This window comes from Cyprinodon tularosa, unplaced genomic scaffold (genome assembly GCF_016077235.1).
Source record: "Cyprinodon tularosa strain WSP-4 unplaced genomic scaffold, ASM1607723v1 ctg162, whole genome shotgun sequence".
NCBI classification, from domain to species: Eukaryota; Metazoa; Chordata; class Actinopteri; order Cyprinodontiformes; family Cyprinodontidae; genus Cyprinodon; species Cyprinodon tularosa.
Window position 1 is genome coordinate 168,582 of NW_024038460.1, and position 27,992 is coordinate 196,573.

The window sequence follows — 27,992 nt, forward strand, 5'->3', positions numbered from 1 at the left end:
CCTCAGAGGGAACCACAGACCACAATTAGCTGGATAAAGTGGAGCTGGAGCTGGAATAGGTGACCTGACTGCATGTAGAGGCATTCCCAGGAGCACAGAGTATAATTAGTGAAGAATACCCCCCAAATCAGGATAAGGTCAGGCAGGATTTTTACAAACATCATTCCCATGAGGCATTAATGAATGAAATTACTCCAGGATAGTCTGTCTGTGTACATTTTTTATTGTTTTGACCATTCAGATCACAGTCTGCAGAGATTGTAGCTTTAATTTCCCATAGCTGACAGGAGAGGAACCTAATGTGGGGAAACACTGAGCAAATATCAGGGCTTTTAGTCTTACTGCCATGGGAGGAAGAACCCTAAAGACCCAAACAGATATAAAAGGAAACCATGCAGAAGGACTCCAGGGTGGGATTTAATTCCAAGACCTTCTTGTGCAAAGGAAAATGTCCCACCAACATCTTCACGGTGCAACTCTGATAAGGGAATTGTTGAGTTTCATCTAGATGTTTGCAACCGTTACTTTGAAAAATAAAGAAATGTTGCCAGTCTGTTTCAATTAAACAAGTCAGATTTTTTATCTTTAATTCATTTCCAAGACAAAATATATCTAATCTTGTTTCAAGATGTTTGGGGGATTTGATTCCTACTAAGCTGAACATTTCTTTAAATCTGGGTATGCTGTCTTCAATTACCTTTTTCTTATGTAGTATATTTCCCCTTAGTGGTAATACTTGGTTCTATTCTATTCTATTCTATTCTATTCTATTCTATTCTATTCTATTCTATTCTATTCATGTAATGTGAAACTGTTTCACTAGATAACAGGAACAAGTGAAGTCGTAAAAGAGCCAAAAGATCCGACTCTCTTAAAAGATCTCTGCCAAATGATGCGGATCTCGGAGGGTAGCTGAAATTCCCGTCACGAGCTACGTTAATTACGTAGCCAATCCAGGGAAACTCTACGTAAATTACGTAGATTTGGTGCCAGCGTGCTGGGTATGTGTATTAGCCTTCCTCCTGTGTAGTTTGCTGTTTATCTTTTTATTTTGATTTATCTGGTATTGAAGTGTTTTGGAACTGAGTCGGTACACGAATGCACTCCAAGTTTAAAAGTTTAATCTGTATAAATATATATATATTTTTTATAAAGAGCTAAAGTTTAAGGCTGGAATTAGCCCCAATGCTAGCAGCTTTAGCTTGGTCAGCACGCTCAGCACCGCTGCTAGTTAAATGATAACCACGTTAGCGGGTAACTAGTTAACCTGTAGGTTAACTCTTGGTGTCTTCCACACAGACCCTGGACCTGAGCAGCGGGCATACCGGGTGACCTTCACGGACTGACGGTTGGCTGAGTGACCGACCAGACCCATAATGTCCCCTCCATAACCCAGCTCCAGAACCCACGGCTCAGCTCGCCATAATCCCGGCTCACAGGTGCTGGTTCCCGCTACTGCTCGGAGGAATGGCTCGGTGCTCGGTAGTGAACCTGCTGTGGTTCGGGAACCGAGTGATCAGAACCGGATTCCTACGACCTCTGCACACTGCAGCGGTTAGCTCCGCAGCAGAACCGCGAGCTGGGTTCAAACCCGAGAAGGTTGCCGTGGTAACCAAAACCACGCGCTATGAGTTCGAACAGCAGCGGTACCGGTACGCTGGACTCTCTGAGGAGGACCTGGAGCAGCTGGTAACTGACTTTAATGGCTTTGAATGGGTCCAGATTGTGTTCTGATTCAGTCCACTGATCATAGTGATTCAGTAATATTAAAACACATCTAAGGAGGTAACTCAGTGATTAAAGTTAGTAGGGACAATAAGGGTGGGGGCTGATGGATGATAAGGTTTTGGTATTTTCCAAAAATTAGCTCAAACCACAAGACAGTAATATGTATAGATAGTTAGAGAGATACAAATATATATATATATATATATATATATATATATACACCAAAAAAATTATTGTATGAAAATGTAAGAAATAACAGCTGCTGATTCTGCTGCCAAAATCAATATATCGTGCATCCCCAGAAGTACAATTTCAATTCCATCCAGAAAAATACGGATATGCTCCTTTTTAAATGTAGCATAGCATATTGTTTTTTTCTGGTAAACTTGGGCCCCGTCCACACGAAGTCGAACCCTGGCCTAAACGCACAAATTTTTCACCAAACCAGCCTCTCATCCATACGAAGCCGGCGTTTCGGGGGTCTGTAAACAATCTTTTTTTTATTCAGCCTTCAGAGTGGGAAGATTTTGAAACGCCGTTTTCGCGTTTCCATCTTTACGCTCTAACCGCATTTTTTTTTTTACACGCATGCGCGACACAGTATCACAACAACAATGGCGCCGTACTGTGTTGAATGGTTGCTGCTCATGCTACTCACCCTGCTGTCGGGCTTACAACAGAATCTTCTTCTTCTGGAATATCTCCAGGAAGAACAGAGCAATATGGACGACATAGTTCAGCTCCTGAATTTGACTTAACCACGAAAATGGACCCGCAGGGCAACCGTGTATAAATATTAGTGCGCATGCCCAACATTTCGTCGCCTATTTTTGGTTTGGCACCACAGCGCCACTTACAGGCCTGGCATACATTTTGCAGCGTTTTCATGCATTCGTGTGGACGATCACATTTATTTTACGTCTCTGTCTTTACGACAAACGTTATGGAAAATATTAGCGTTTCGTGTTCGTTTTGACTTCGTGTGGACGGGGCCTTCGAGATATATTTTATTGCGTGTTGCATATCCCGGTAGATCTGTTTCACCTTTAAATCTGCAGCTTTAAAACTGCACCTCTCCCTATTTCTCTCTAACCTGACTCCGCCAGATGGATTTGCTCCGCATATCCATCTGGAAACCTTCCATTGAAGTAATTTTGGGAAGGGGAGAAAATACTGGTTAGCTGATTGGCCTATGTTGGTGATAGACGGGCCAAATGAACCAATCAGATCAACGAAGCATATGACGTACTAACAGAGCGACGACGAAAACACAACCACAAGCCAGTCGGGAGAAGAGCAAAAACATCTTTTCCTCTGAGAAAAGCCTCCAGAGCAGTGTTTTGCTCTTCTTTCAGTGAAGAAATACTCTGTAATTCCGATAAAACTTGCTCGATAGCCACGCTAACGCTAGTTTCATCGGCTGAAGCCGCCATGTTCTTTAGACTGAACTGTCGCGCTTCTCGTTGCATCACACCTCAACCCGCCTCAAAGCCAACACTGATTGGACGTTCGTTTGGTGAACGGCTCCAAATTTTCTTCAACGGAGAGTCTCCAGACTGATTAGCGAGTGAAACCTTGAAAGCTCGCGAGATCAGGATGGTCTCACGAGGCTAGTTTCTTTCTCTCTTTACTAATACAATGATGCAAGATATGTGGAAGCTCTGCAGTCTGATTCTGTCTGTACAATACGAAAAAATTTGTTTATTTTAACCTGTAACTGGGAGTCATTGCCTTATGAGAAGCCAAGATTTTTTTAAATGGCAAAGAAGAACACAACAATGGAGTCAGAATGCTCTGAACACAGTTAGCTGCACCCAACCTCTGTTAACTTTGGCTAAAATAAACGAGCGGAAAGGGGACAAAAAGGAGGAACTTTTGGTAGAAACTGTCCACACCAGTCCTTCAGAAAGTTACGCCTGTGCTCACATGTTACAGACCCGCTAACCAGATCAGAACCTGGAGGTAGAAAGAAGAGTATTTATGGGTTAATAATTTCTACAATCAGAATCTGTAAAGTTTTGGCATCCATTTGGATCCTGGCCCAACAGATCAGCGGAGCCCAGATAAACATCCCCGTACCCAATAAGTGCAGACCATTTAGCAGACGCTCATTCTGTCTGCATCAACCAGTCCTGTTTGACACAGACGGAACCGCCTCTATGTGGTTTACGCCGTCAGTGTTTTGGGTCTGGTTTCTGCCAGCTTTCCACAGACCGACATCCATTCCCAGTAATGTTCCTGCTCAGCACTGTGAGATCAGATGAAACATTGAGATTCATCCTAGGATTTATGCTTAGACTTTGACTAGGCCATTGATCTAAGCAAGGCTTCACTCCAATTCTTCAGAGCAGCTGTGCTGCAGCTTTACATGCATCAACACAGCTGATTCAAATGAATGTGTTGTTACTAGTGTTGCGCTGTTGACATTTTTTTGGCCCCGAAACCTGGCTGTGCAGTATTGACCGATACTATCTGTTTGAAATTGATGTATGTGTGTATATATGAAGAACTGCATACTACTTGGATGTAAAATAATTGCCATCATGGCTTTGTCAAGCTGCTGCCTACCTTTGAGAAGCAGGAAAAAGACTAATACAAAGTGAATCCAGTAGAACTTTTTATTGCCTACCTGGAATGGGTGACAATAGTTGAATAAACTTTTGGCTCTCAAAATGGTATCGGTGCCCTATTTGTCGGTACTCACCGATCCCACCATTTTAGTGCTGGATCGGGGCCCAGCCCGATACTGGTATTGGTATCTGTGCAACACTAGTTGTTACCAAGTTTCTGCAGAGCTGAATGTTTGGATACTTGTTGGAAAAATCAAAATTTTTAATTAGAAATGTCAGAGAAGGGATACACCTAAAAGGTACAGGATAATGTTTTCCCATCAGGTAATGCTGCATTTAAACCGAAGGCGTTTACATGCAGAGTCTTTGGTGGATTAGCAAGGCAGCGCTCCAACCAATCAGAAAAGCTGATCCAAGACTTTGACGGATAATAGTCATTGCATCCAAGCTGTGTTCTTTACTCCTGCAGAGCCGTCTGCATAAATCCACCGAAAATACACAAGAATAGGTTTATAGAAAGAGCAGGGAGGAGGTTTTATTTTTTTTAAAGAGGCATTATATAGTTTTCTAATGAAACTGCCACCTGTGGCGCAAACAGAACTGCAGCACTTTTCTGCTTGTTCTCGGGAAATGGCGCCAGACAGTGGTCAATATTGGACGTGCAGTTTAATATAATACCAGTATGTGAATAATTGTGTCTGAAATGAATTAAAATGTTTTTTTTTAAATGGCTATTAAATCAGATAAGTTTCAGGTAATGTATGGTTTATTGAAAGGTTTTATCTGTCCGTGTGCAGATGGGTTTGGCTGACATTTAAAGCCATAGGGAAAGCATATTTAAATGTCAAATCATTCTGGCTTAAACATGTAAATGTTCTCTTTATCAGACTATATTGTCCCAAAAGTTAGAAAATTTATATTTTCAAAAAAATCCTGTTTTAAAATCTGTGTTTTTTTTCTTCTGTTAACTTATGCAGGCCAGTTAGTTACACGTCAGCTTGTACACCTAAATTTGACCAATCATTTCCCCCCAGTGTGGGTACTATAAATCTGATATCTGCGATGACGGTACTGCTGCTGAAGCTCCTTGAAAATGATATCAGGACACAGAACAGTAGTGAGAAGTTTATTATCCATGCTTTCCCTGCTTTGTGTGTCAACTGTAGCGGTTGCTAGGCAACAGAGTGTACATGTGGTGAAAGCCAGGAGAAGGCTGGACCTGTTTGCATCCATCAATCCTTATCTACACAGACCTCCAAGGACGCAGCCTCTGAAATCAAACACACCCACTGAAGGAGTTGCTTGAATTTATTTACTTAATTACTTTTCTTGTGATTTAACAGTGTGGCTCTGCTTCAAAATTACCAGTAGCGCCCTCTATTGGACGGTGGTAGACTACAACACAGATAATTATTTTACGCGAACACTGATAATCGGATGGAAGACCTTTTAATATAATAACAGGGGTTGACATTAAGGATTTTTAACCTTTCACATTTCATTTGCCCAGAAACAATTTTTACTTGCCCAGTATAATGTTTGATAAATTTAGTTCCTAATATTCATTTTTGTATATATATCAATGAAACATGTTTGTTTATTAAATGTTTTTTGTAATTCAGTATTTTTTAAGTTTCCAGGTTCCTGGTGTGTATATGCATGCGTCAGATAATGAACTCCAGCCTGCATTACCGTGTTAACATTCTTTTCAATCCTTCCTGCACATTCTTTTCAAACTAAACTTTGCGTTAAACTGTTGTCTGCTTGGAAAAATATAAATTAAAATGTTAAAAATCTAAAAAAAAAACTTGACAGGTTAAAAACTTGAGATAAATCACAAGACAGAAGTCAATGTCAGAGTTTAGAGTCATGGTATGTTTATAGAAGATAATACTATTAATATAATGTGACTTTTCTAGAGAATCATTATACATAGTTATTTTATTCAGGTTTTCCACAGTCTGACATCATTTCAGAATTCCCTGACTTTTCACCAATTTAATATGTTTAGCTCTATAACATTTAAATGCACCTCTCCAATGTCTAAGAGAATAAAATTTAATGAACGTTTTTTTTTATGTATGACCTGCATCACTGTACAGAAGACTGCCATATCACAGCCATATTTACACTGTGCGCAGGGTATACAATTACCTACAATCACGCGAGAATGTGTACAAAACAACAAAAATGGCGCCGGCAATGCTTCTGGGTCGTTTTCATCGAATGTCGGGGATTTTAAAGTAATTTTGAGTGATAAATATATATATATATATTTTTTTTTTTTTTTGCGCGATCATTGCACTTGCCTGGCGGGCGAATGCAGTGAAATTTGTACTCTCCCAACAACTAATTTTTAAATTTTATTCCAGTTTAACATGGGGAAAAAAGTCAGAATTCTGACTTTTTTTTTTTTCAGAATTCTGACAATAAAAAAAAGTCAGAATTCTGAGATTAAAGTCAGAATTCTGACTTTTTTCCCATACTATACTGAAATAAAATAAAATAAATCAGTTAACTTTTTTTTTTTTTTTCAGTGGCCCTAATCCTCTTCCGTAGGCAATGGTTCACATCGAGCCCTGAATAAACCATTTATCAACAATTAAACTTGAGTCAATTCTTAGTTAACATCCTTAATCCATTCTGTTTTAGAGAGAAGATACTGAGCCTCTATAAGTCTAGTTGGCCAGGCTGTCGTTTTCCTTAAAAACATATTTTTCTTACTGTTGACTTGCTTACAGTTGAATGTTAAATGAAAATCTTATTTCCCTTTTAAGCTTCGGTTCTCTGTAGCTCCTCGGATGCATGATCTCATTAAGTGGGGTCTATCTAATGTCAAAGGAATGTTGAGAGTTAAAACACTTTATCCTGAAAAATAGATTCAATTAAAACTTTATTTAAAAGTGTTTTTTTTTGCATTTCATTGTTTGTCTTTCCTGTGATGCTTCATCGAAAATTAAAACATTGATGGTTAGAAATGTAGAAGCAGATTCTTAATGCAGATGGCCTACTGGTTTGTACATCAGTGAACGTGGATCTAATGTTAGAAGCTTTGAGTCGTCTGTAGGACTCAAAAAACTAATTTATTTGATATAATATAAGCTTTCTGTTCATGGTATTCATATCAGTAAAATCAGGACTAAGTCCTGTGAGGATGAAATATTTACTACTCTGTTGTATATCAGGGCCTTTCATTAATGCTCTGTATCATACTGATGCATCATGGACATCCCAATACCTGATGACGCTCCTGAAGACCAGAATGTTAGATGATGAAACAAACCAAGGCTGAAGATCTGAGCAGAGCCGTAGGAAATGAACGGCTGCCGTTTATTTACTGACCACAGCTCCAGGCTGCAGTCACGCTGCTTCGCTGCATCATGTGTTTTTCCAGCACGTCTCTCCTGCCGTGTTTGTGGAAACAGTGACAGCAGACCAGCCAGAGTTTCCAGCAGATTTATTATGGATATGAACTCTGAAGGATGCATTCAATTTTTACTACTCAGGCCGTCTGGCAAGTCTAGATTATTTTTAATTTCACTTCTGAAAAGAACATCCTGGTGAATCTTTGATAGGGGTGTAAATAAAAATTGTTTAGTATCGATGCATCGATCCGACAGCCGACAATCTGATGCATCGTCACGTCCGCAAGAGTATCGATTCATGTTTTTTTTGTTTTTTTTCCTCCGGTCTGTTTTTATCCATTTGCTCCTGGATGTAATTCTGACTCCCGTGCTGCGGTGGCGCTAAACCTATTTTTCCCTCCTGCCCTCTTTCTGCTTGCAATGTTTTTTTGATGCATGCCTTTCAGAATCTATAACACAGAGGCATTATTATTTTTCAGTGGATGAGGTTTTCATATAACCTGACTCCGCTTTCATTGATTTATTTCAAGTTTGAAACCTTCCATTGAAGTAATTTTGGGAAGGGGCGAAAATACTGGTTAGCTGATGGGGCTATGTTGGTGATAGACGGGCCAAATAAACCAATCAGATCAACGAAGCATAAGACGTACTAACAGAGCGACGACGAAAACACAACCACAAGCCAGGCTACTCCTGCCGAAACCAGTCGGGAGAAGAGCAAAAACATCTTTTCCTCTGAGAAAAGCCTCCAGAGCAGTGTTTTGCTCTTCTTTCAGTGAAGAAATAATCTGTAATTCCCATAAAACTTGCTCGATAGCCACGCTAACGCTAGTTTCATCGGCTGAAGCCGCCATGTTCTTTAGACTGAACTGTCGCGCTTCTCGTTGCATCACACCTCAACCCGCCTCAAAGCCAATGCTGATTGGACGTTTGTTTGGTGAACGGCTCCAAATTTTCTTTAACGGAGAGTCTCCAGACTGATCTGCGAGTGAAATCTTGAAAGCTCGCGAGATCAGGATGGTCTCACGAGGCTAGTTTTCTTAGGCCTAGGTGGAGTACAACTTTTCTGCTATTTGCTGTCGTTTCTCAAATAAAATGCATAACAATATTACAGCTTTCATTGATTTATTTCAAGTTTGAAACATTGTCTAGCCTGTAAAGTAAAAAAACAAAAACAATCAAATCATATCGTGGTGTATTCTTGAGTATCAAAAATAAATCGTTGGGTCAGAAAATTGATACTGAATCGAAACGCCATGATGGGTGTGATTTACACCTCTAATCTTTGACCCGTCAGAAGCTGCAGTGTTGTTTTTAAGGACTTTAGAATCACTAATAAGTGGGGAATCCATTAACCTACAGTTTAACCTCCTGACTCTGTTTGTTCTGCAGCTCGCCTTGAAGGGCTCCAGCTACAGCGGCCTGCTGGAGAGACACAACATTCACACCAACAACGTGAAACATATTCTAGAGAGCCTGCAGTGAGTTCCGTAGCCGCTCATCCTCACCCCGCCTAACAGCCAGCAGCAGCTCTGAATCGGTCCGTTTGCTCGTCTGTTTGCAGGAGGAAAGGCATCCAGGTCCGAGTGGTGAAGAGAAGCGAGTATAACGAGGAGGTGGTCCGATGGGCCGACGCCATTATCTCTGCTGGAGGTACCAACCCTCTTTTTATTGGATCCTTTGCATCAGAACCTCTTTGAGCCTTTATATCTGATGGAGATTGATGACAAACATTTTGCTTGTTTTACGGCTAATTGTGATAAAAGGATTCATTAATCAGGACTAGAGGTGGACCAACACCAATTCTCCTTGTATTGGCTCAAACATTCACAGGGTTTCCGCGGGTCATTAAAAATCATTCATAGTTACTGAATTATTATTTGTTAAATTGAGGCTTAATTGGCATTAAAATAAAAAAAAATTAAATGTGATTATTGTGGAATTTAAATGCTTTATTTAAAATGAAAAAAATAGGATTATAAAAACAATTTTGTCAGATATATTATATTGATCGTACATCCATATGTTCAGAAGCAGAGAAAAATCTAGCGTAAAATGCAAATTTCAACAAAAGTGGCTGGAAAACTATATATATATATATATATATATATATTAGGGATGGAACAGTTTATGAAAACCATCCGAACCGTTCGGTTCGACTGTCTCGGTTCGGTTCGCGTGTGTTGCGTTCGGTTAATGCGCTGCTCCTTTTTCTCATAGGCGAAGCGTTTACACTCCAGAGCAGAAGGTGGCGGTACTGCGACCAAAGCCAACCACCAGTAGTAAACAAGAAGAAGAAGAAGCGAAGCAGCGTAGCCGGGTGTAGCAGAAAAAAATCAGTTGTTGTGGAGAATTGTGTGGGTATGGCGAGTGGGAAAGAACAGGAGTTGGAAGACGCGCCAGCAGCACTTTATAGGTCTGCTGTATGGGACCACTTTGCATTTAGAGTGACCTACGATGACGGCGGAAAGAAAGTTGTGGATAAAAGTACAACAGTGTGCAAGCATTGCGCAACACGTTTTGTTTATGCTAACAGCAACATCACCAACATGTCATGCTAACCCCCAAAATCCCTCATACTCCGTCAGCGCTCCGCCCCGCTGCGCTCCAGACCGCCTGCACAAAGCAAAGCCTACAGCCTCCACTGTGGCTCCCGTCCGCTCCACTCTGAGTTCCTTGGAGATGGTAGAGGGCATGCGCCAGATGATTAAATTCAAAGCGGCAAAACATGCGGAAATGATCCAGGGTTTCCGCGGATCATTAAAAATAATTACAATTCATTAATTTTTTTTTTTTTTTGATTAATTTCATGAATTTTTATGGGATTTCGGGGTAACAATCAACATATACCAAACCGAAAACCGTGACCACGAAACTGTGAACCGAACCAAACCATGGATTTTGTGAACCGTTCCACCCTGTAACAATGAGCCATTGTTAATTGTATATTGGCCATAGTAGCAGCTAAACACAGGATCTGGTTTTCTACATTGGTTTATATTTGTTTGGGTTTTGGTTCTTTGGTTGGCCACATCTTGTTTTTATTTTTGTAAAAAGGTAAATTGATTTCACTTTAAAATATATATATATTTTTGTTTATTTATAAAAGGGACATTAAATATTTAAAATATTTTGAAATACTCACCTCTGCTGTTTCACTCTCCAAGCAGGTGTGTACAGGACTGTACCATTAGATAATTGAAGAGGGAGGAGGTTGATCTGATGTATGGTATTTTCTTTATTGAGTTTGAGTATTTGTTTGGATTGAATTAATTTATTTGTTTCTGTATTTATTGGTAAAAGTATTTCTTAAGTAGTTGTTTGTTTAAACCAAAATTTCCTTTTCTTCTTATTGTGAAGCTGAACAGTCTTTTTAAAAATGGTTTCTTCCAATTTAGTTCCTCCTCTATTTAAGAAACATGTCTGCCATTGTTCTTGGTTGGTGTGGTTTGGTTGATGTCCTGCACAAGAAGAAATTAAAATTTTGTCTGCTGAAAACTCTACAAAGCATGTTCTTCTTTCAACCAGTTTGGGTCCCACCTCCAAGACTGCTTGGCCTCCTGACAAGCATGTGACAAGTGGTGTCAGAAGCTACGGTTTGAAACTACATGCTAAATTATGCCGCGAGGTGGAAAGAAGGTGGAGCACCAAGAGGGACCAGATGTTTGTGAACCAGTTTCCTCTGATGAGCAGCAGGGAGCACCAGCAGCAGAAGACAGCAATCCTGATAAATTTGAGGAATTAACCAGTCTGGTAAAGTCTCTAATCCAATCCCAGGCTTCCAGAGATGAACAACTGGAAAAGGAGTCCACACGGCAAGAAAAAATGATGAAGTCACTGAAACATCAGTTCCAGCAGATTCAAGCTCAGGTGAGACAACTGAGAGATGATGTTGACAAAAGTACTGGGCCACAAGTAACTGCTGATGATGATGAAACTGAAGACACTGAAGATGATTCTGATGGTGCTGATTATGAAGTATCTGCACGTGATCGACAGAAAGACCCACCCATTCAAAGAGTATTAAGGTTACCCAAACAGCCTAAGATCCTGCCATTATCACCAGAAGATGACATTGAACATTATTTGATGACTTTTGAAAGAATAGCTACAGTCTGCGGTTGGCCAAAAGATGAATGGGCAGTTCAGCTTGTTCCCCTGCTCACTGGTAGAGCAAGAAGTGCATATGTTCTAATGGACTTTGATGACTCAGCCAATTATGAGAAGGTCAAAGAGGTGATTTTGGCAAAGTATGAAATCACACGTGACACATACAGGAAACGGTTTCGTGCACTGGACATCAATCCTGGTGAAACCCCACGTGAACTGTATGTCAGACTAAAATACCTTTTTAATAAATGGGTGAAGCCTGATACTTCTACAGTGAAAGACATCTCAGAACTTCTGATTCTGGAACAGTTCCTGAGAATGATGAACCCAGAGATGGAGATTTGGATACGTGAAAGGGACCCCAAGTCTGCTGAAGAAGCTGCTCAACTTGCAGAGGTGTTCCTGTCTGCCAGGACCGGGAGCCACAGTTCAGCCTTCTACAGTGACAGCCGTTTCACTGGAAGCAGTAAGTCCTATGGGGGTGATGGGGGTGGACAAATCCAAAATAGGTCCCACTGTAATTTCAGAAAACCTTTATCTAAACCTGGTGTTTCAAGACCGAATAAGAATAGACAATCTTTTTCCAACTCTAGACCAGACACTCGCTGTTACCTCTGTAATGGACTAGGTCATACTCAGTATACATGCCCTTCAAGCAGACATACTACACCCTCCCTGCTGTGTACAGTTCCAAGACCGTCTCAACCTCTTCCAGTTCAAAAAGAGGTTTTAACTGTCGCTGTTCTGATTAATGGTCAGCGTGAGGAGGCCTTGTTAGATTCAGGCTGCTTTAAGTCTGTGGTTCACTCTAGTATTGTGCCAAGAGACCTGTGGGCTGATGCTTCGGCTAACATTTGCTGTGTTCATGGGGATGAGAAGGTATACCCTACAGCTGAGGTTTACCTAACTGCTGATGGTCAAACATACCTTATGTCAGTAGCTTTGGTGGATAAGCTCCCTTATGCTGTTATTTTGGGCAGTGATGTTCCAGTTCTTTTTGATCTCATCCATCTAGCAAAAAACAAATCCCAGCTGAATGGACAGAATAGTGTCTCGGCAGAAGCTCAAGGGGTAGAGAGACATTTAGTGGGGAATATTCATGCTTCTTGTAATATGGCAAGCACCAGAGCTCAGGGAGCACAGAACACTCTTGAGGAGTTACCTTTTTACCATGCAGAGCTAGATGGGGGCCCAGTGAGGCCGCAGAAGACCAGAGCACAAAAGAGGAGGGAGAAGTTTTTGGTTTCATCAAAAAACCTGTGTGAAGTTATTAAAGAACCAAGTGAGGCCATAGATTTTGAAATTCCCTCAGATGTTGCTGCACTTCAAAGGGCTGATCCAAAACTAAAAGTTTGGTTTGATAAGGTTACAGAGGTAGAGGGTGACAAACTACACACAGCAGATTGTCTAGCAGATACTACATATATAATTAAAAATGGCATTCTCTATCAAAGACAGGGCATGATTGAGGCTTTGGCATTACCACAATGTTTAACACAGAAAGTAATGGAGCTTGGTCATTCTGTTCCATGGGCAGGTCATCTAGCATTTCAGAAATCCCTCAGAAGGATAGCCAGTAGGTTTGTTTGGCCTGGTATGTACATACAACTGAAAGAGTTTTGTGCTACATGTCAAACTTGCCAGCTAACATCACCTTTGGGGGTACCACGGGCCCAACTTCAGCCATTGCCGCTAATTGCTACTCCATTTGACAGAATTGGAATGGATATAGTAGGGCCCCTTGAGAAAAGCTCATCTGGCCATAGATATATCCTCGTTATTTGTGATTATGCCACTCGTTACCCTGAAGCATTTCCTCTTAGATCTATCACTGCTAGGCATGTGGCTAACTGTTTGGTCCAGCTGTTTTCGAGAGTGGGCATACCCAGAGAAATCCTGACTGACTGTGGCACAAACTTTTTATCAAAACTGCTGCAGCAGGTTTATGGGCTGTTAGGTATTAAGGGTATTAGGTCCACCCCATATCATCCCCAGACGGATGGGCTGGTGGAGAGATTCAATCAGACTCTAAAAAACATGCTGCGGAAGTTTGTCTCCCAAACAGGCTCTGACTGGGACCAGTGGCTGCCATATCTTTTGTTCGCATACCGGGAGGTTCCACAAGCATCCACAGGTTTCTCTCCTTTCGAACTTCTCTATGGTCGCCAAGTCAGAGGACCACTGGATCTTTTGAAAGATCACTGGGAGACTCCGACATCTCAACAGGACAACGTGGTTGCCTATGTTCTTCAGATGAGAGACAGGTTGGAGCGGATGACGACACTAGCACAGGAGCATATGAAGACCGCACAAGCTAACCAGAAGTTCTGGTATGACAAAAAGGCCAGACAGAGAACTTTTCAGGTTGGACAGCAGGTCTTGCTTCTTCTACCCACCAGTGACAACAAGCTGCTGGCCAAATGGCATGGCCCCTATGAGATCACAAGATGTGTGAGTAAGGTCACGTATGAACTCCACACACCAGATAAACAGAAGAAACATCAGTGTTTTCATGTGAATCTTTTGAAGGAGTTTCACTGTCCTTCATCCAAGCAGGTCCAACTGTTGAAACAGGACTCACCTCAGCCACATCTCTTCATTTGTGAAGCGGAAGAGGACAGAGAACAGGAGTTCCCAAGAAAAGACCAGAAATCCATGACAGTGGATCTGTCACATCTTCAGCCTGGTAAGCAGAGAGAGATCCAGGCATTGCTTGACCCAGACCTTTTCACAGAACGGCCGGGTTTTACTACTCTGGTTGAGCATAAAGTTCATCTCAAAGCTGATGCTATACCACGCCGAAGGTCCTATCGGATCCCTGAACGTCTGCTGCCGAAACTCAAAGAGGAAGTCGAGCTGATGTTGCAGCTGGACGTAATAGAACAATCTACAAGTGAGTGGTGTAGTCCTATTGTTTTGGTTCCAAAAAAAGATGGTTCTCTAAGATTCTGTATTGACTTCAGATATCTTAACTCAATGTCAAAGTGTCAGTCATACCCAATGCCAAGAATAGATGAGTTGTTGGAGAAGGTTGGCAATTCAAAGTTCATCAGCACTATTGACTTGAGCAAAGGTTATTGGCAACTCTCCTTGGCACAAGAAACTAAAGAACTGACAGCTTTCACCACACCATTTGGTTTGTACCAGTTCAAGGTGATGCCGTTTGGTCTACAGGGGGCACCAGCAACATTTCAGAGACTCGTGGACCAGATTCTTCGAGATGTACCACAATTTGCTGCTGCCTATTTGGATGATGTGGTCATCTTTAGCCAGACATGGGAGGACATGTTACTCACCTTCAGCAGGTTCTTCGGCTGCTAAAAAATGCTGGGCTTACAATCAATCCTGGCAAATGCTCCTTAGCAAAAAGTGAAGTGGACTATCTGGGCCATATTGTTGGTCAAGGTGTTATAAAGCCTCGAGTTGGAAAGGTGGATGCCATCCACTCCTATCCTGTTCCAAGCACCAAAAAGAGGGTTCGAGCATTCCTAGGACTGGTAGGTTGGTACAGCAAATTTATTCCACATTTTGCTGACAGAGCAGCGGCGTTAACTAATCTCACAAAGGCTTCAGCACCAACGAAAGTGAAATGGACCGAGGACTGTGACAGGGCCTTTAAAGACCTGAAGATGGCCATAACAAGTGAGTCTGTTCTTCACACCCCTGATTTCAATAATTCATTCATTCTTCAAACTGATGCTTCAGCAGTTGGCCTGGGAGCTGTGCTTTTGCAGGACGTGGATGGACAAAGAAAGCCAGTACTGTTCCTGAGCCGGAAACTTTTGGATCGAGAGACACGTTACTCGACTGTGGAAAAGGAGTGCTTGGCCATGAAGTGGGCAATTAGTTCCCTGAAGTACTACCTCTTAGGACGTCACTTCTACCTGGAAACTGACCATCGGGCTCTGCAGTGGCTCAAGAGGATGAAAGAATCGAACACTCGTCTCACAGGGTGGTATTTGTCACTTCAGCCTTATGACTTCACTATTCACTATAGGTCAGGAAAGGCAAACCTGGTGGCAGACTGTCTTTCCCGGGTACATGAAAATTGAAGTACTTTATTCTTGGGAGAAGGGGGGAGGAGATGTAACAATGAGCCATTGTTAATTGTATATTGGCCATAGTAGCAGCTAAACACAGGATCTGGTTTTCTACATTGGTTTATATTTGTTTGGGTTTTGGTTCTTTGGTTGGCCACATCTTGTTTTTATTTTTGTAAAAAGGTAAATTGATTTCACTTTAAAATATATATATATTTTTGTTTATTTATAAAAGGGACATTAAATATTTAAAATATTTTGAAATACTCACCTCTGCTGTTTCACTCTCCAAGCAGGTGTGTACAGGACTGTACCATTAGATAATTGAAGAGGGAGGAGGTTGATCTGATGTATGGTATTTTCTTTATTGAGTTTGAGTATTTGTTTGGATTGAATTAATTTATTTGTTTCTGTATTTATTGGTAAAAGTATTTCTTAAGTAGTTGTTTGTTTAAACCAAAATTTCCTTTTCTTCTTATTGTGAAGCTGAACAGTCTTTTTAAAAATGGTTTCTTCCAATTTAGTTCCTCCTCTATTTAAGAAACATGTCTGCCATTGTTCTTGGTTGGTGTGGTTTGGTTGATGTCCTGCACAAGAAGAAATTAAAATTTTGTCTGCTGAAAACTCTACAAAGCATGTTCTTCTTTCAACCAGTTTGGGTCCCACCTCCAAGACTGCTTGGCCTCCTGACAAGCATGTGACACACCCCTTATATATATATATATATATATATATATATATATATATATATATATATATATATATATATATATATATATATATATATATATATATATATATATATTAGGGTTGTCAAAAGTATCGAAACTCAAAAAAGTATCGATACCAAAATGTTGTATCCGGATACAATACTCATTTTTAAAAGTATCGATACAGTGCCACCACGAGTGGCACCTAAGCAGTCATTCATCTAAAGTGCAGAATAGAGAGAGGACAATGCACAATCAGAACACTGTGTGATTGAATAATTCTGTGCACTTTTCAGTTTCAGACTTTTTTTGTAACAGGTGCAGCTGCTGAGAATTATTTTTGTTTTTTAACCAGTTTGGCTAGTGTCATTGTTATGTGTGCAAAGCATAGCCAAGGAAGGAACACTTAATTTTAATTTTATAAGTTTTTTATCAAGCTTGATTAATATTGTGCACAGCATACAACCGTTATTGTATTTATTTATTGTATTTTATTTATTAATGAAAATTTTCTGTAGAATTTTGGAGTCTTTGTTTTTATCCTTGTGGTATCGAAAATGGTATCGAGTATCGAATATTTTCCTTAGTATCGGTATGGAGTTGAAAAGTTTAGTATCGTGACAACCGTAATATATATATATATATATATATATATATATATATATATATATATATATATATATATATATATATATATATATATATATATATATATATATCGATATATGAGAGTCATGGGTACTTGTTGATGGCAGCATCACAGCTGATATTTCTCTCCAGGATGGAGTCACAGCCAAACAGGAACAGACCAGATGAAGCTACTATGAGAAAAAGCAGAGAGAGCAGAACGTTAGAGATTGAACTAACAGATTCTGCAGAGTGGGAGAATAGAGATAGGATGAAAAAGGGGTCCCTATGTCCTCCAGCAGTCTAAGCCTATAGCAGCATAACTATGGAGATAGCTCAGGATAACCTGAGCCACTCTAACTATAAGTTTTATCAAAAAGGAAAGTTTTAAGCCTAGCCTTAAAAGTAGACAGGGTGTCTGCCTCACGGACTAAAACTGGTAGTTGGTTCCACAGGAGAGGAGCCTAATAACTAAAAGATCTGCCTCCCATTCTACTTTTAGAAATTCTAGGAACCACTAGTAAACCTGCAGATTGAGAGAAAAGTGCTCTGTTAGGAACATAAGGAACAATCAGATCTCTGATGTAAGATAGAGCTTGGCAATTTAAGGCTTTATATGTGAGAAAGAGGATTAACAATCGCTTAATTCCGTCCAGTGATGAGTTCTGCAGCAGGATGAACGCACTGAATAACTGCAGTTTGTTTTAGGGGACGGGACGATGCTGCTGGTGGCCAGTAAGGTTCTAAACAAGGACAAACCGGTGGTCGGAGTGAACACGGACCCAGAGAGGTAAAAACCCGTCTGAATCCATTCAGAACCGCTGCTTCATTTCACTCACTGCAGTTTGGTTTCTCTAAAAGGTCAGAAGGTCATCTCTGCCTCCCTGTGCGCTACACCCGCGCCTTCCCAGAGGCTCTGGACAAGCTCTGCCGTGGTGAGTTCAGGTGTGTATGTCCCTGCATCACCCGTTTGAATCTGTGTCATCTGGGAAGAAGTCACATGGTGTCTAAAACCCAGAGAGGAATCCTAAATCCACTTACGGAGTTCTGCAGGACGGACCTACCTGCTGGATCAGACAGGTCCGGGGTCAACGGCCGGTCTGCTGCCGGCTGGTTTAATGTATAAGCTGATCTTAGAGACAGGCTTAAGGTTCTAAACACAGCCACAGACCAACACCAAGTAGAGCATCTCTGGCAAGAGGGAAAAAGATCAGAAAGGTTTGGTCCCCTTACTCTAATACTTCTGAATATGATGCAATGTAGCCAGAGGCTTCAGAGGTGAACTGGCCTATAATGGAGGAGCTGAAGGAAGACCTTTAGCTGTTTGAAGAGAAAGAAAAGGGAAAAACATGATTTACATGCAAAACATTCACTGCACATCACTCTGAACACACCAGCCCTAATGATACACGGAGGTTGCTGCATCATGCTGTGGGAAAGGAATGATGAATGGACTTAAACCAGGATATGCAGCCATGGATACTATAGATTTAGTTAGAAGCTGAGCTAAGGTTAAAACGGCCTAGTCAAAGTTCAGACCTCAAGACGGAGAGGCTTCAGTCCATCGTTCTGTTTTAGAGTAGGATTGGTAAAATGTCAGCCTGTAGATGAAGGTGTTGAGGTACGTTCACAACGAATGCTCTTTCATGTTATTCCTCCCTGTACAGGAGCGATGCGTTTGTAGCAACACCACCGGCACAGTTTGGACGATTCCGGCGACACGTCATCTGCGATTTATGCAAAGCAAAGTAGTTTGATCACGTGAACTCTTGTCTCATGTTGCAGGAATCAGTCAGGGACTAGATATGGAGGCAGTAGGGTGAAGGAGCACAGCGGAAACTTTCTTTTTTTCCATTTAGAATGGAAAATAATTAGGGATAAAAAAAAAATGTGATTGGAAAAATGGTAAATGGCATGTCCAAAGCGCTTTACACTACATTCATTCACCCATTCACGCACACACTCACACACTGATGGTGGCAAGCTACATTGTAGCCACAGCTGCCCTGGGGCTCACTGACAGAAGCGGGGCTGCCGTACACTGGCGCCACCGGGCCCTCTGACCACCATCAATGCAGGTGAAGTGTCTTGCCCAAGGACACAACGACACTGAAAGTCTGAGTCGGGGCTTGAACCGCCAATCCTTCGATTTCAGGGCAAACTCCTACATTCAATGCCACTGTCGCCCCGACAAGTATTGAAATAATCGTCAACTAATTGTAATCAATTGTAATAAATAATTGTTTACTGGAGTATAGAAACTAAATTATGTCATCAGATTAGAGAGCGACTCAGAGCAGTAATTATACCAAAACTAGAACAAACCGTTCAAGATGGAAAACCTTTTTTTTTCCATCAATGTTTTCCATCCAGAACTCCTCACATGGCCTAGTTTTAAAGGAAAAGTTTGGTCACCAATGGGTCATTATTTATACCTGAAACTAGTACATCCGCCGTGATTTAAAGAATTTAGTGTTAATCAGTAAAAAAAAATAAAGATAATAGTCTGGGAGCGGCCATTTTTGCCCAAATATAGTACCCCCTCCCTCCTGCCATCTTCCAGCGGTGACGTCACGGTGCGGTAAGCCTAGCGCCATTCTCCCCGCTTTACAAGCAAAATCAATGGGAACTACTAGACACATCTGCAATCAACAACAATTATTGAAGATTTCCAGAGGACTTCATCATTGAAATTCACCAGAGCTATAGTGAAACTGACAATGCCCACGTGCATGGCAGCTGGATGCTGGAATACATCGGGTAAAAGTGAAAAAAAGTTATTCCACCTTTCTGATTCCTGATCCTCCACGGACGGGTTCGTTGTTGGATTGCCAACTTGAAGAGGGAGGATTTGCCATCGAACTTCTGGCCAGAAAGTTGCTTGGTGTAGATCCAGGTCCACCATGCTGAATTGAACCCGGCAGCAGATAGAAGACAGGAGCTTTTACACTGTGATCATGTTCAGTCTGAACGCACCATTAGAGATATGACCCAAAGGAGTAGGGGTGGAACGGTTCACAAAATCCACGGTTCGGTTCGGTTCACGGTTATTGTTGATTGTTAGCCAACGACATGTTGGTCGTGTTGCTGTTAGCATAAACAAAACGTGTTGCACAATGCTTGCACACTGTTTTTATCCACAACTTTCTTTCCGCCGTCATCGCCGTCATAAATACAAAGTGGTCCCATACAGCAGACCTATAAAGTGCTGCTGCCGCGTCTTCCAACTCCTGTTCTTTTCCACTCGCCATACCCACACAATTCTCCACAACAACTGATTTTTTTCCCTGCTACACCCGGCTACGCTGCTTCGCTTCTTCTTCTTCATGTTTACTACTGGTGGTTGGCTTTGGTCGCAGTACCGCCACCTTCTGCTCTGGAGTGTAAACGCTTCGCCTATGAGAAAAAGGAGCAGCGCATGAACCGAACGAAACACACGCCAACCGAACCGAGACAGTCTATCCGAACGGTTTTCATAAACTGTTCCATCCCTACAAAGGAGGAAGGTGGCCGGAACCTGTACTGACTTAGGGTTGGGGGGGTTGAATACTTTGCTCTTCACACTTTTCAGATTCTTTTTTCTAGAAAGGATAAACTTCATGAATTATTTTTCAGAGTTTTGGTTGTCCCACTTTCTCAGCCCTTAGCTTGAACATTGAGGTTTGGTTTTGGACCGGGTCAAAGGTCTGAATACTTTTGTAAGGTTCTGTTTGTCGTTTTATTTTTTAGTTCTTTCATAGCGGCAGCAAAATTTTCTCCGTAAGTTTGATAAAATTAGTCTGAAACCAGATCCGCTTTACAGAAACCAAAGCGAGGTTCTTACAGAACCGGGCCTCCAAGGGACGGCGTCTGCAGAGTCCGGCCGTTAGAACAGGAATCTTCTCTTCTCACAGATAAGCTTAAAGAGGGGAGGGGCTGCCTTCAGTCAGAAATTAAACCTGCTTAGTATGGCAGAGGTGGTTCTGACTGGATGAGAGGTCCAGATGTCCACAGAGTCCGCTGTCAGGTTCTGTAACTGAACTTGTTCCCCGAAACCACCTCCTTTCTTGGTTAATTTCTCTGGTTCTGATCCGAAGCTGAACGTGGTGCAGATGAACATGAGCTTCCAGGTCCTGCGAAGTCAGTGGTTCTTCCTCAGGCCGTGATGTCATTAACCCAACCGCTCCGGTTTCCCATGTTCTGCTCAGGTGGCTGTGGCGCCAGAGGATCCGTCTGCATCTGGAGGGAACCGGAATAAACCCGACCCCGGTGGACCTGCACGAGCAGCAGCTGAGCCTGGAGCAACACAACCAGGCTCACCGGATCACCACCATGGACCACCAGAACAGTACGGGTCCGTCGGGTCGCCTGCATGCCCCCCCATCACCTCATTTACTTTAGATTCTCCTTCAAATAAACTGGTGAAGATTGTAGGTCATCCAGGTCATAGTCATTCCAAAAATAGTAAAAATCAAACAATCCACTGGACTTTATTTCATTTTGCTTCCCATCCAGGAAGCTTTTTCAATTTAAAATGTCAGAAATAGCGTTGAGTTCAAGGCTTTACAGAGGCTTTCAGAGACATAGACGGGTATCGTTTATTTCAGGCTAACAAAGAAACAAAACGACCCTCATTCCAAAGTGGGGAACCCGTTCTCGCAGTTCAATTTGCATGTTTTCTAAGACTAAACAAGGCTTGTTGTTGATCCACTCTATAAAGCTTCAAACTCAACACTATTTCTGACATTTTGAATTTAAAAAAAACTTCCCCGAAGGGAAGAGAAACGTCTTCAAACTTGGAAACATTGTCCAGTGGATTGTTTAAGTTTTGTGGAAATCTCAAAAACTCACATTTTCAATCATGAACGATTAAAATCGGATCATTATCAGCAGTGAGTCACAGTGACCCACTTATGGGAGCGGTTGCCTATCATAGAGCTTGGAATCCAGAGGTTCTGAATTCAAGCCCCTCCCAACGACTGCCACTCTGGGACTCTGAGCATCTGCTCCCTGCGGCGCCACAAGATGGAAGCTCACTATTCCCCAAAGGGGAGGGGTAAAATGCAGAGGTGAATTTCTCCAGTGAGAGACCAATAAAGTTCAGTTATTATTATTTGATCCAGTTCTGAGGTCAGAGCAGAGAAAAGTCCCAAAAAAGGAAATAAATCAGACAGAAAACAGGGTTTTAAGGGTTGGTTCTGGGTGGGAGTAATTCTCCATGTTTGGTTCCAGGAAGCGGAACCTTACAGCAGACCTACTCCAAGTCCAGCCTGCTTCCTGTCAGGAGCCTGAATGAAATCTTCATCGGGGAGTCTCTGTCGTCCAGGTAAGTCTCCCAGCATGCAGCATGCTCCACTGCCGGTGTGCGTGTGCGTGCGTGCTGAACCCGGCGTTAATCCTCTGCGCCTCGCACGGCTCCTCAGACTCACCCAGAACTCTCTGTCCACCACAGGGCGAAGTTAAAACCCTTCAAACCACATGTTAAACTCTTGCTCCATAGGGCCTCCTACTATGAGATCTCTGTGGACGACGGTCCATGGGAGAAACAGAAGAGCTCAGGACTCAGCATCTGTACCGGAACAGGGTCCAAAGCCTGGTAAGCAGGGCGGGGTTTGACCTGAGGCTGCAGGGGTCCCAAACATCTCAGCCTGGGACCCTTTAAAAAACACATTCACTTAAAGGAATAGTACACCCAAAACATGATCAGCCTTCATTTTCTACTCACCCCCATGCTGAACAACACTCTGGAGTACTTTTTTGATATCTCAAATGCATCTGGAGATCTGGGGGGCTTCTTGCTGTCTGCTGACATTCAAATAATGGAGGTCTATGGCGCCCGAGGCAGAAAGGTCCATAAAAGTCCACAAAAAACGTGTCAATATTCCTCCATACTGCTCGTCCAATGTATTCCAAGTGTCCTGAGTGGGTAGCGTCCAGAATTTACAAGAAAAGAAGTAATTTAGAATGTTTTTAGAGCATAAACAGTAGTGTATAGGATTTCCTAAAAGCGCGCTCACGACGCTACGGAAACCGCGGCAGACCAAACCAGATGAAAGTGCGCATTCAGCGTCTGCTCTGCCGATAATGCAAGCGTAGAAGAAGAAATATGCTGTTTACCTGTGCAAAGAAAGAAACAACGAAAGAAAAATGTCTGAGGACTTCAGTGTTGAGGAAGAGCATGAGTTCTTTGCCGAGCTGAATGCGCACTTTCATCTGGTTTGGTCTGCCGCGGTTTCCGTAGCGTCGTGAACGCGCTTTTAGGAAATCCTATACACTACTGTTTATGCTCTAAAAACATTCTAAATTACTTCTTTTCTTGTAAATTCTGGACGCTACCCACTCAGGACACTTGGAATACATTGGACGAGCAGTATGGAGGAATATTGACACGTTTTTTGTGGACTTTTATGGACCTTTCTGTCTCGGGCGCCATAGACCTCCATTATTTGAATGTCCGCAGACAGCAAGAAGCCTCCCAGATCTCCAGATGCATTTGAGATATCAAAAAAGTACTCCAGAGTGTTGTTCAGCATGGGGGTGATTAGAAAATGAAGGCTAATCATGTTTTGGGTGTACTATTCCTTTAATTATAAGGTTCCCGGGGGTCCTTTAAAAAGTCTTAAAAGGCATTGAATTCTTCAAAATAAAACTAAGGCCTTAATTGGTATTAAAATGTAAAGAGTATGCCAAACATGGGACATAAGTTACAGGTAAGGTATCTGATCGTTGACATATGTTAAGTTTACGTTACTCAAAGTTATGGTGTCCAGCTTATCCAAAACCTCTGAGTAACTTGTGCAAAACTTCTGCAGAACTAATCAATAACTTCTCTCCACCCCATATCAACATATCTGACGTGTTCCAGACGAGTGCTGAACGTGTTTTTAACTTCCAGCTACTGTTTAATGGCGTACTGGCAGCGTTTTGGTATAAAAAAAAAAAAAATTTAGCTAGGTTAATACAGCGATCAAATAAAATGTTTTCTTGCAGACCGGACGCCTCCGGGAGCATTGCTGCCCCCCTCAGGACACTGGCTGCCATTTCATGGGCATTACGCCAGCGTGCCTTATGCATAAGTTAGGCTGTCGTTGGACATCAGTTCTGGACTTATTATGAATACTCTATGTATTCGCCAAAAATGAAAAAAAAAATACATAGAAAGTTCAGCGTATACCAGCGTTTTAGACCCCGTTTACATGAAGGGAAAATGCAGAAATTTACCTGCGGTTTAGCTTCACATTTACACCAAAACCTAATTTTTATCACAGAAAATGATTATTTCTAAAACCTCCGGCCAAAGTGGAGATTTTTGATAACGTACAGGTGCTGGTCATAAAATTAGAATATCATGAAAAAGTAGATTGATTTCAGTAATTCCATTTAAAAGGTGAAACTTGTATATTATATTCATACATTACATACAAACTCATATATTTCAGATGTTTATTTTGTTTAATTTTGATGATTAAAAATGACAACAAATGAAAATCTCAAATTCATCATATCAGAAAATTAGAATATTACTGAAGACCAATAAAAACAAAGGATTTATAGAAATGTTGGCCAACTGAAAAGTATGAACATGAAAAGTATGAGCATGTACAGCACTCAGTATTTAGTTGGGCCTCCTTTGGCCTGTATTACTGCAGCAATGCGGCGTGGCATGGAGTCGATCAGTCTGTGGCACTGCTCAGGTGTTATGATAGCCCAGGTTGCTCTAATAGTGGCTTTTAGCTCTTCTGAATTGTTGGGTCTGGTGTATTGCATCTTCTTCTTCACAATACCCCATAGATTTTCTATGGGGTTAAGGTCAGGAGAGTTTGCTGGCCAATTAAGAACAGGGATACCATGGTCCTTCAACCAGGTACTGGTAGCTTTGGCACTGTGTGCAGGTGCCAAGTCCTGTTGGAAAATGAAATCTGCATCTCCAAAAAGTTGGTCAGCTGCAGGAAGCATGAAGTGCTCTAAAACTTCCTGGTATGTGGCTGCGTTGACCCTGGACCTCAGAAAACACAATGGACCAACACCAGCAGATGACATGGCACCCCAAACCATCACTGACTGTGGAAACTTTACACTGGACTTCAAGCAACGTGGATGAAGTGCCTCTCTTCTTTTCCTCCAGACTCTGGGACCTTGATTTCCAAAGGAAATGCAAAATTACTTTCATCAGAGAACATGACTTTGGACCACTCACCAGCAGTCCAGTCCTGTTTCTCTTTAGCCCAGGCAAGACGCTTCTGACGCTGTCTGTGGTTCAAGAGTGGCTTGACACAAGGAATGCGACAGCAGAAACCCATGTCTTTCATACGTCTGTGTGTGGTGGTTCTTGAAGCACTCACTCCAGCTGCAGTCCACTCTTTGTGAATCTCCCCCACATTTTTGAATGGGTTTTGTTTCACAATCCTCTCCAGGGTGCGGTTATCTCTCTTGCTTGTACACTTTTTTCGACCACATCTTTTCCTTCCCTTCGCCTCTCTATTAATGTGCTTGGACACTGAGCTCTGTGAACAGCCAGCCTCTTTAGCGATGACCTTTTGTGTCTTGCCCTCCTTGTGCAAGGTGTCGATGGTCGTCTTTTGGACAACTGTCAAGTCAGCAGTCTTCCCCATGATTGTGTAGCCTATAGAACTAGACTGAAAGACCATTTAAAGGCTTTTGCAGGTGGTTTGAGTTAATTAGCTGATTAGAGTGTGGCACCAGGGGCCATCAATTTTGAACCTTTTCACAATATTCTAATTTTCTGATATGATGAATTTGAGATTTTCATTTGTTGTCATTTGTAATCATCAAAATTAAACAAAATAAACATCTGAAATATATGAGTTTGTATGTAATGTATGAATATAATATACAAGTTTCACTTTTTAAATGGAATTACTGAAATCAATCTACTTTTTCATGATATTCTAATTTTATGACCAGCACCTGTATTAGTTTCTCTAAATACCCGACTGTGTAAATGTGGCCTTAGAAGATTCCGGGATGTCGGGCATACGCTGGCTAAAATGGCGGGGTGCGACGGCGCCTTTCGGTATGAATTAAGAAAAGGAGCAAATTCCTTCAGTGAACAAACCTCATCAGGACCTCTAATGGATCCAGAAACCTCTGGTTCTGGTTTCTATTTTAATGCATCATTTTTCAGCTTTTTATTAAAGTTCTTCTGAACCAAACTCTTCAGTTTGGATCTTTAAAAAGTGTTTTATCTGGTTCCTGGTTCCCTTCTGTTTGGATCAAAGCCCTGGAAACGATTTGGACCTTAATGTCTAACAGATGAATTTGGGTTTTAGCGCCATGATCCAAAACTAAACTCCAGAGTTTTCATCAACCTGGTGATCAGCTGGACCAGAACCATAGTTTGTCTTTGTGAAAACACAAACAGCTCCAGTGAAGAACTAGAACCTATCAGAACGGTTCAGGTTCATATTCTGTACAAGAGGTTCTGAAGGAGGTGAAAGTGGCTTTGGAATTTGGTTCAGTCATTGAGGAGGTTCTGGATGTTCTGGGATCTCTGGTTTGTTCTAGTCTGGGATCAGTGCTGATCAGAACCATGTTTCTGTCCGCAGGTCCTACAACATCAACAAGCTGGCTGAGCAGTCTGTGGAGGAGGTTCTGAAAATAGGTACGTACGTCAGCCCAGGTTCTAAAAGAAGTCTGATTTGGTTCTGAAAGTCCTGCTGAATCAGGCCGGTGTTCATGTTCTGCAGGAGCGAATCGGGCCGGAGTTAAACTCCCGCTCAGCCGGGAGTTCATAGAAAGAGGTGAGTTCCAGATCCAGCCCGGGCTGTGGGGAGTTAGGACCCGGTTCTGACGACCCGTCCTCTGTGTGTTTGACCAGTAACCGACGAGTACAACGAGTCGCTGGTGTTCAGTCCTGAAGAGCGGCGCCTGTTCTACAGCGTCAGGGAACCCATCAGCAACAGAGTGTTCACCAGCAGCCGCCAGAGAGGCTTCGCCAACAAGTCAGTACTTCGCATTCGATGTGGTTCTGGATGTTAGTTCGGACCGGACAGAATAGCTGATGTCCTCCAGAACTTTCTGGTTCCTATGCAGACAAGAAAAGGGTTTATTTCCACAATTTAGAATTTTTTAATATAGAACTTAAAGCATGAAGGAAAATCAGGAAGCTTGTTGACCATATAAGGAAGTCTTCTGTCTTCTTCTGCAGGGTGTGCGTTCGCTCTCGCTGCTGGGACGCCTGCATGGTGGTGGACGGCGGCACCTCCTTCGAGTTCAACGACGGCGCCATCGCCACGGTCAGCATGAGCGAGGAGGACCAGCTCAGGACGGTCCTCCTGGAAAACTGAGACGGGTCATAGCGGGGGGGGGCGTCAGATCGAACCAAAGGGAAGTTCTGGGTTTCCTGGCCGCCATGAAGGAGGCGGCGACAGGTTCTAGTTGCCATTGATCCAGGATCAGGTTGTTTAGTTCTCCTCAGACTCTAAACCCATGATGATGATGATGATGACCTTCCTGTTCATTGAAGGAGGAAAGTGAAGCTGCGTTAACGTCTGACTGATGTTTGCTATTATTTCTGCTCTGATTTGGAAAAAAAGAGAAAAAAAAGTGTTTCTTTTTACCACAGAGGAGAACAACAGACGGTTCTGAATGTTGTGACACACAATCCATAAAATCTCTGCTTTAGAACCCATATTTGGTTCTGTGCAGCCAGGACCGGTCCATGGATGAGACTGGCTGAACCCATAAACTGACGCAGAGCTCCCATAATAAACCATATTTATCTGCAAAACAACCGCGGCGCCTCGCAGGATCCTCGTTCTTTGACTTTTCATCTGAACCATCAGCTGTTAGAACTGGACCGAAACTAAGAGGAGAAAAAGAGAGAACTTCTAACATCTTTAA

The 27,992-nt window shown here is 42.1% G+C and overlaps 1 protein-coding gene across 5 annotated transcripts; it reads left to right on the forward strand.

Annotated features, from left to right (window-relative positions):
- The first annotated feature begins 924 nt into the window (after positions 1-924).
- Positions 925-27,954, forward strand: nadk2 (NAD kinase 2, mitochondrial). Of its 5 annotated transcripts, none has more exons than XM_038280631.1 (13): positions 925-1,001; positions 1,300-1,689; positions 9,056-9,144; positions 9,228-9,316; positions 17,859-17,940; positions 18,012-18,095; positions 21,338-21,483; positions 22,362-22,455; positions 22,582-22,725; positions 26,696-26,751; positions 26,837-26,890; positions 26,968-27,091; positions 27,298-27,954. In XM_038280631.1, the coding sequence occupies exons 2-13, from the start codon at positions 1,468-1,470 to the stop codon at positions 27,434-27,436; spliced, it is 1,323 nt and encodes a 440-aa protein (XP_038136559.1). In that variant the 5' UTR covers positions 925-1,001; positions 1,300-1,467; the 3' UTR covers positions 27,437-27,954. The 5 variants fall into 5 exon arrangements, with proteins under 5 accessions (XP_038136559.1, XP_038136562.1, XP_038136560.1 ...); XM_038280634.1 differs by having other exon boundaries at positions 22,630-22,725; XM_038280632.1 differs by having other exon boundaries at positions 21,338-21,477.
- The last annotated feature ends 38 nt before the right edge of the window (positions 27,955-27,992 follow it).

Excerpts from the sequence above, each read along its gene's own strand:
- nadk2 (XM_038280631.1), top strand. The coding sequence starts at position 1,468 with ATGGCTCGGTGCTCGGTAGTGAACCTGCTGTGGTTCGGGAACCGAGTG. Across the intron at positions 18,096-21,337 it reads CTCTGCCGTGGTGAGTTCAG|GTGGCTGTGGCGCCAGAGGA; the intron begins GTGTGTATGTCC and ends TGTTCTGCTCAG. Across the intron at positions 27,092-27,297 it reads CAGAGAGGCTTCGCCAACAA|GGTGTGCGTTCGCTCTCGCT; the intron begins GTCAGTACTTCG and ends CTTCTTCTGCAG.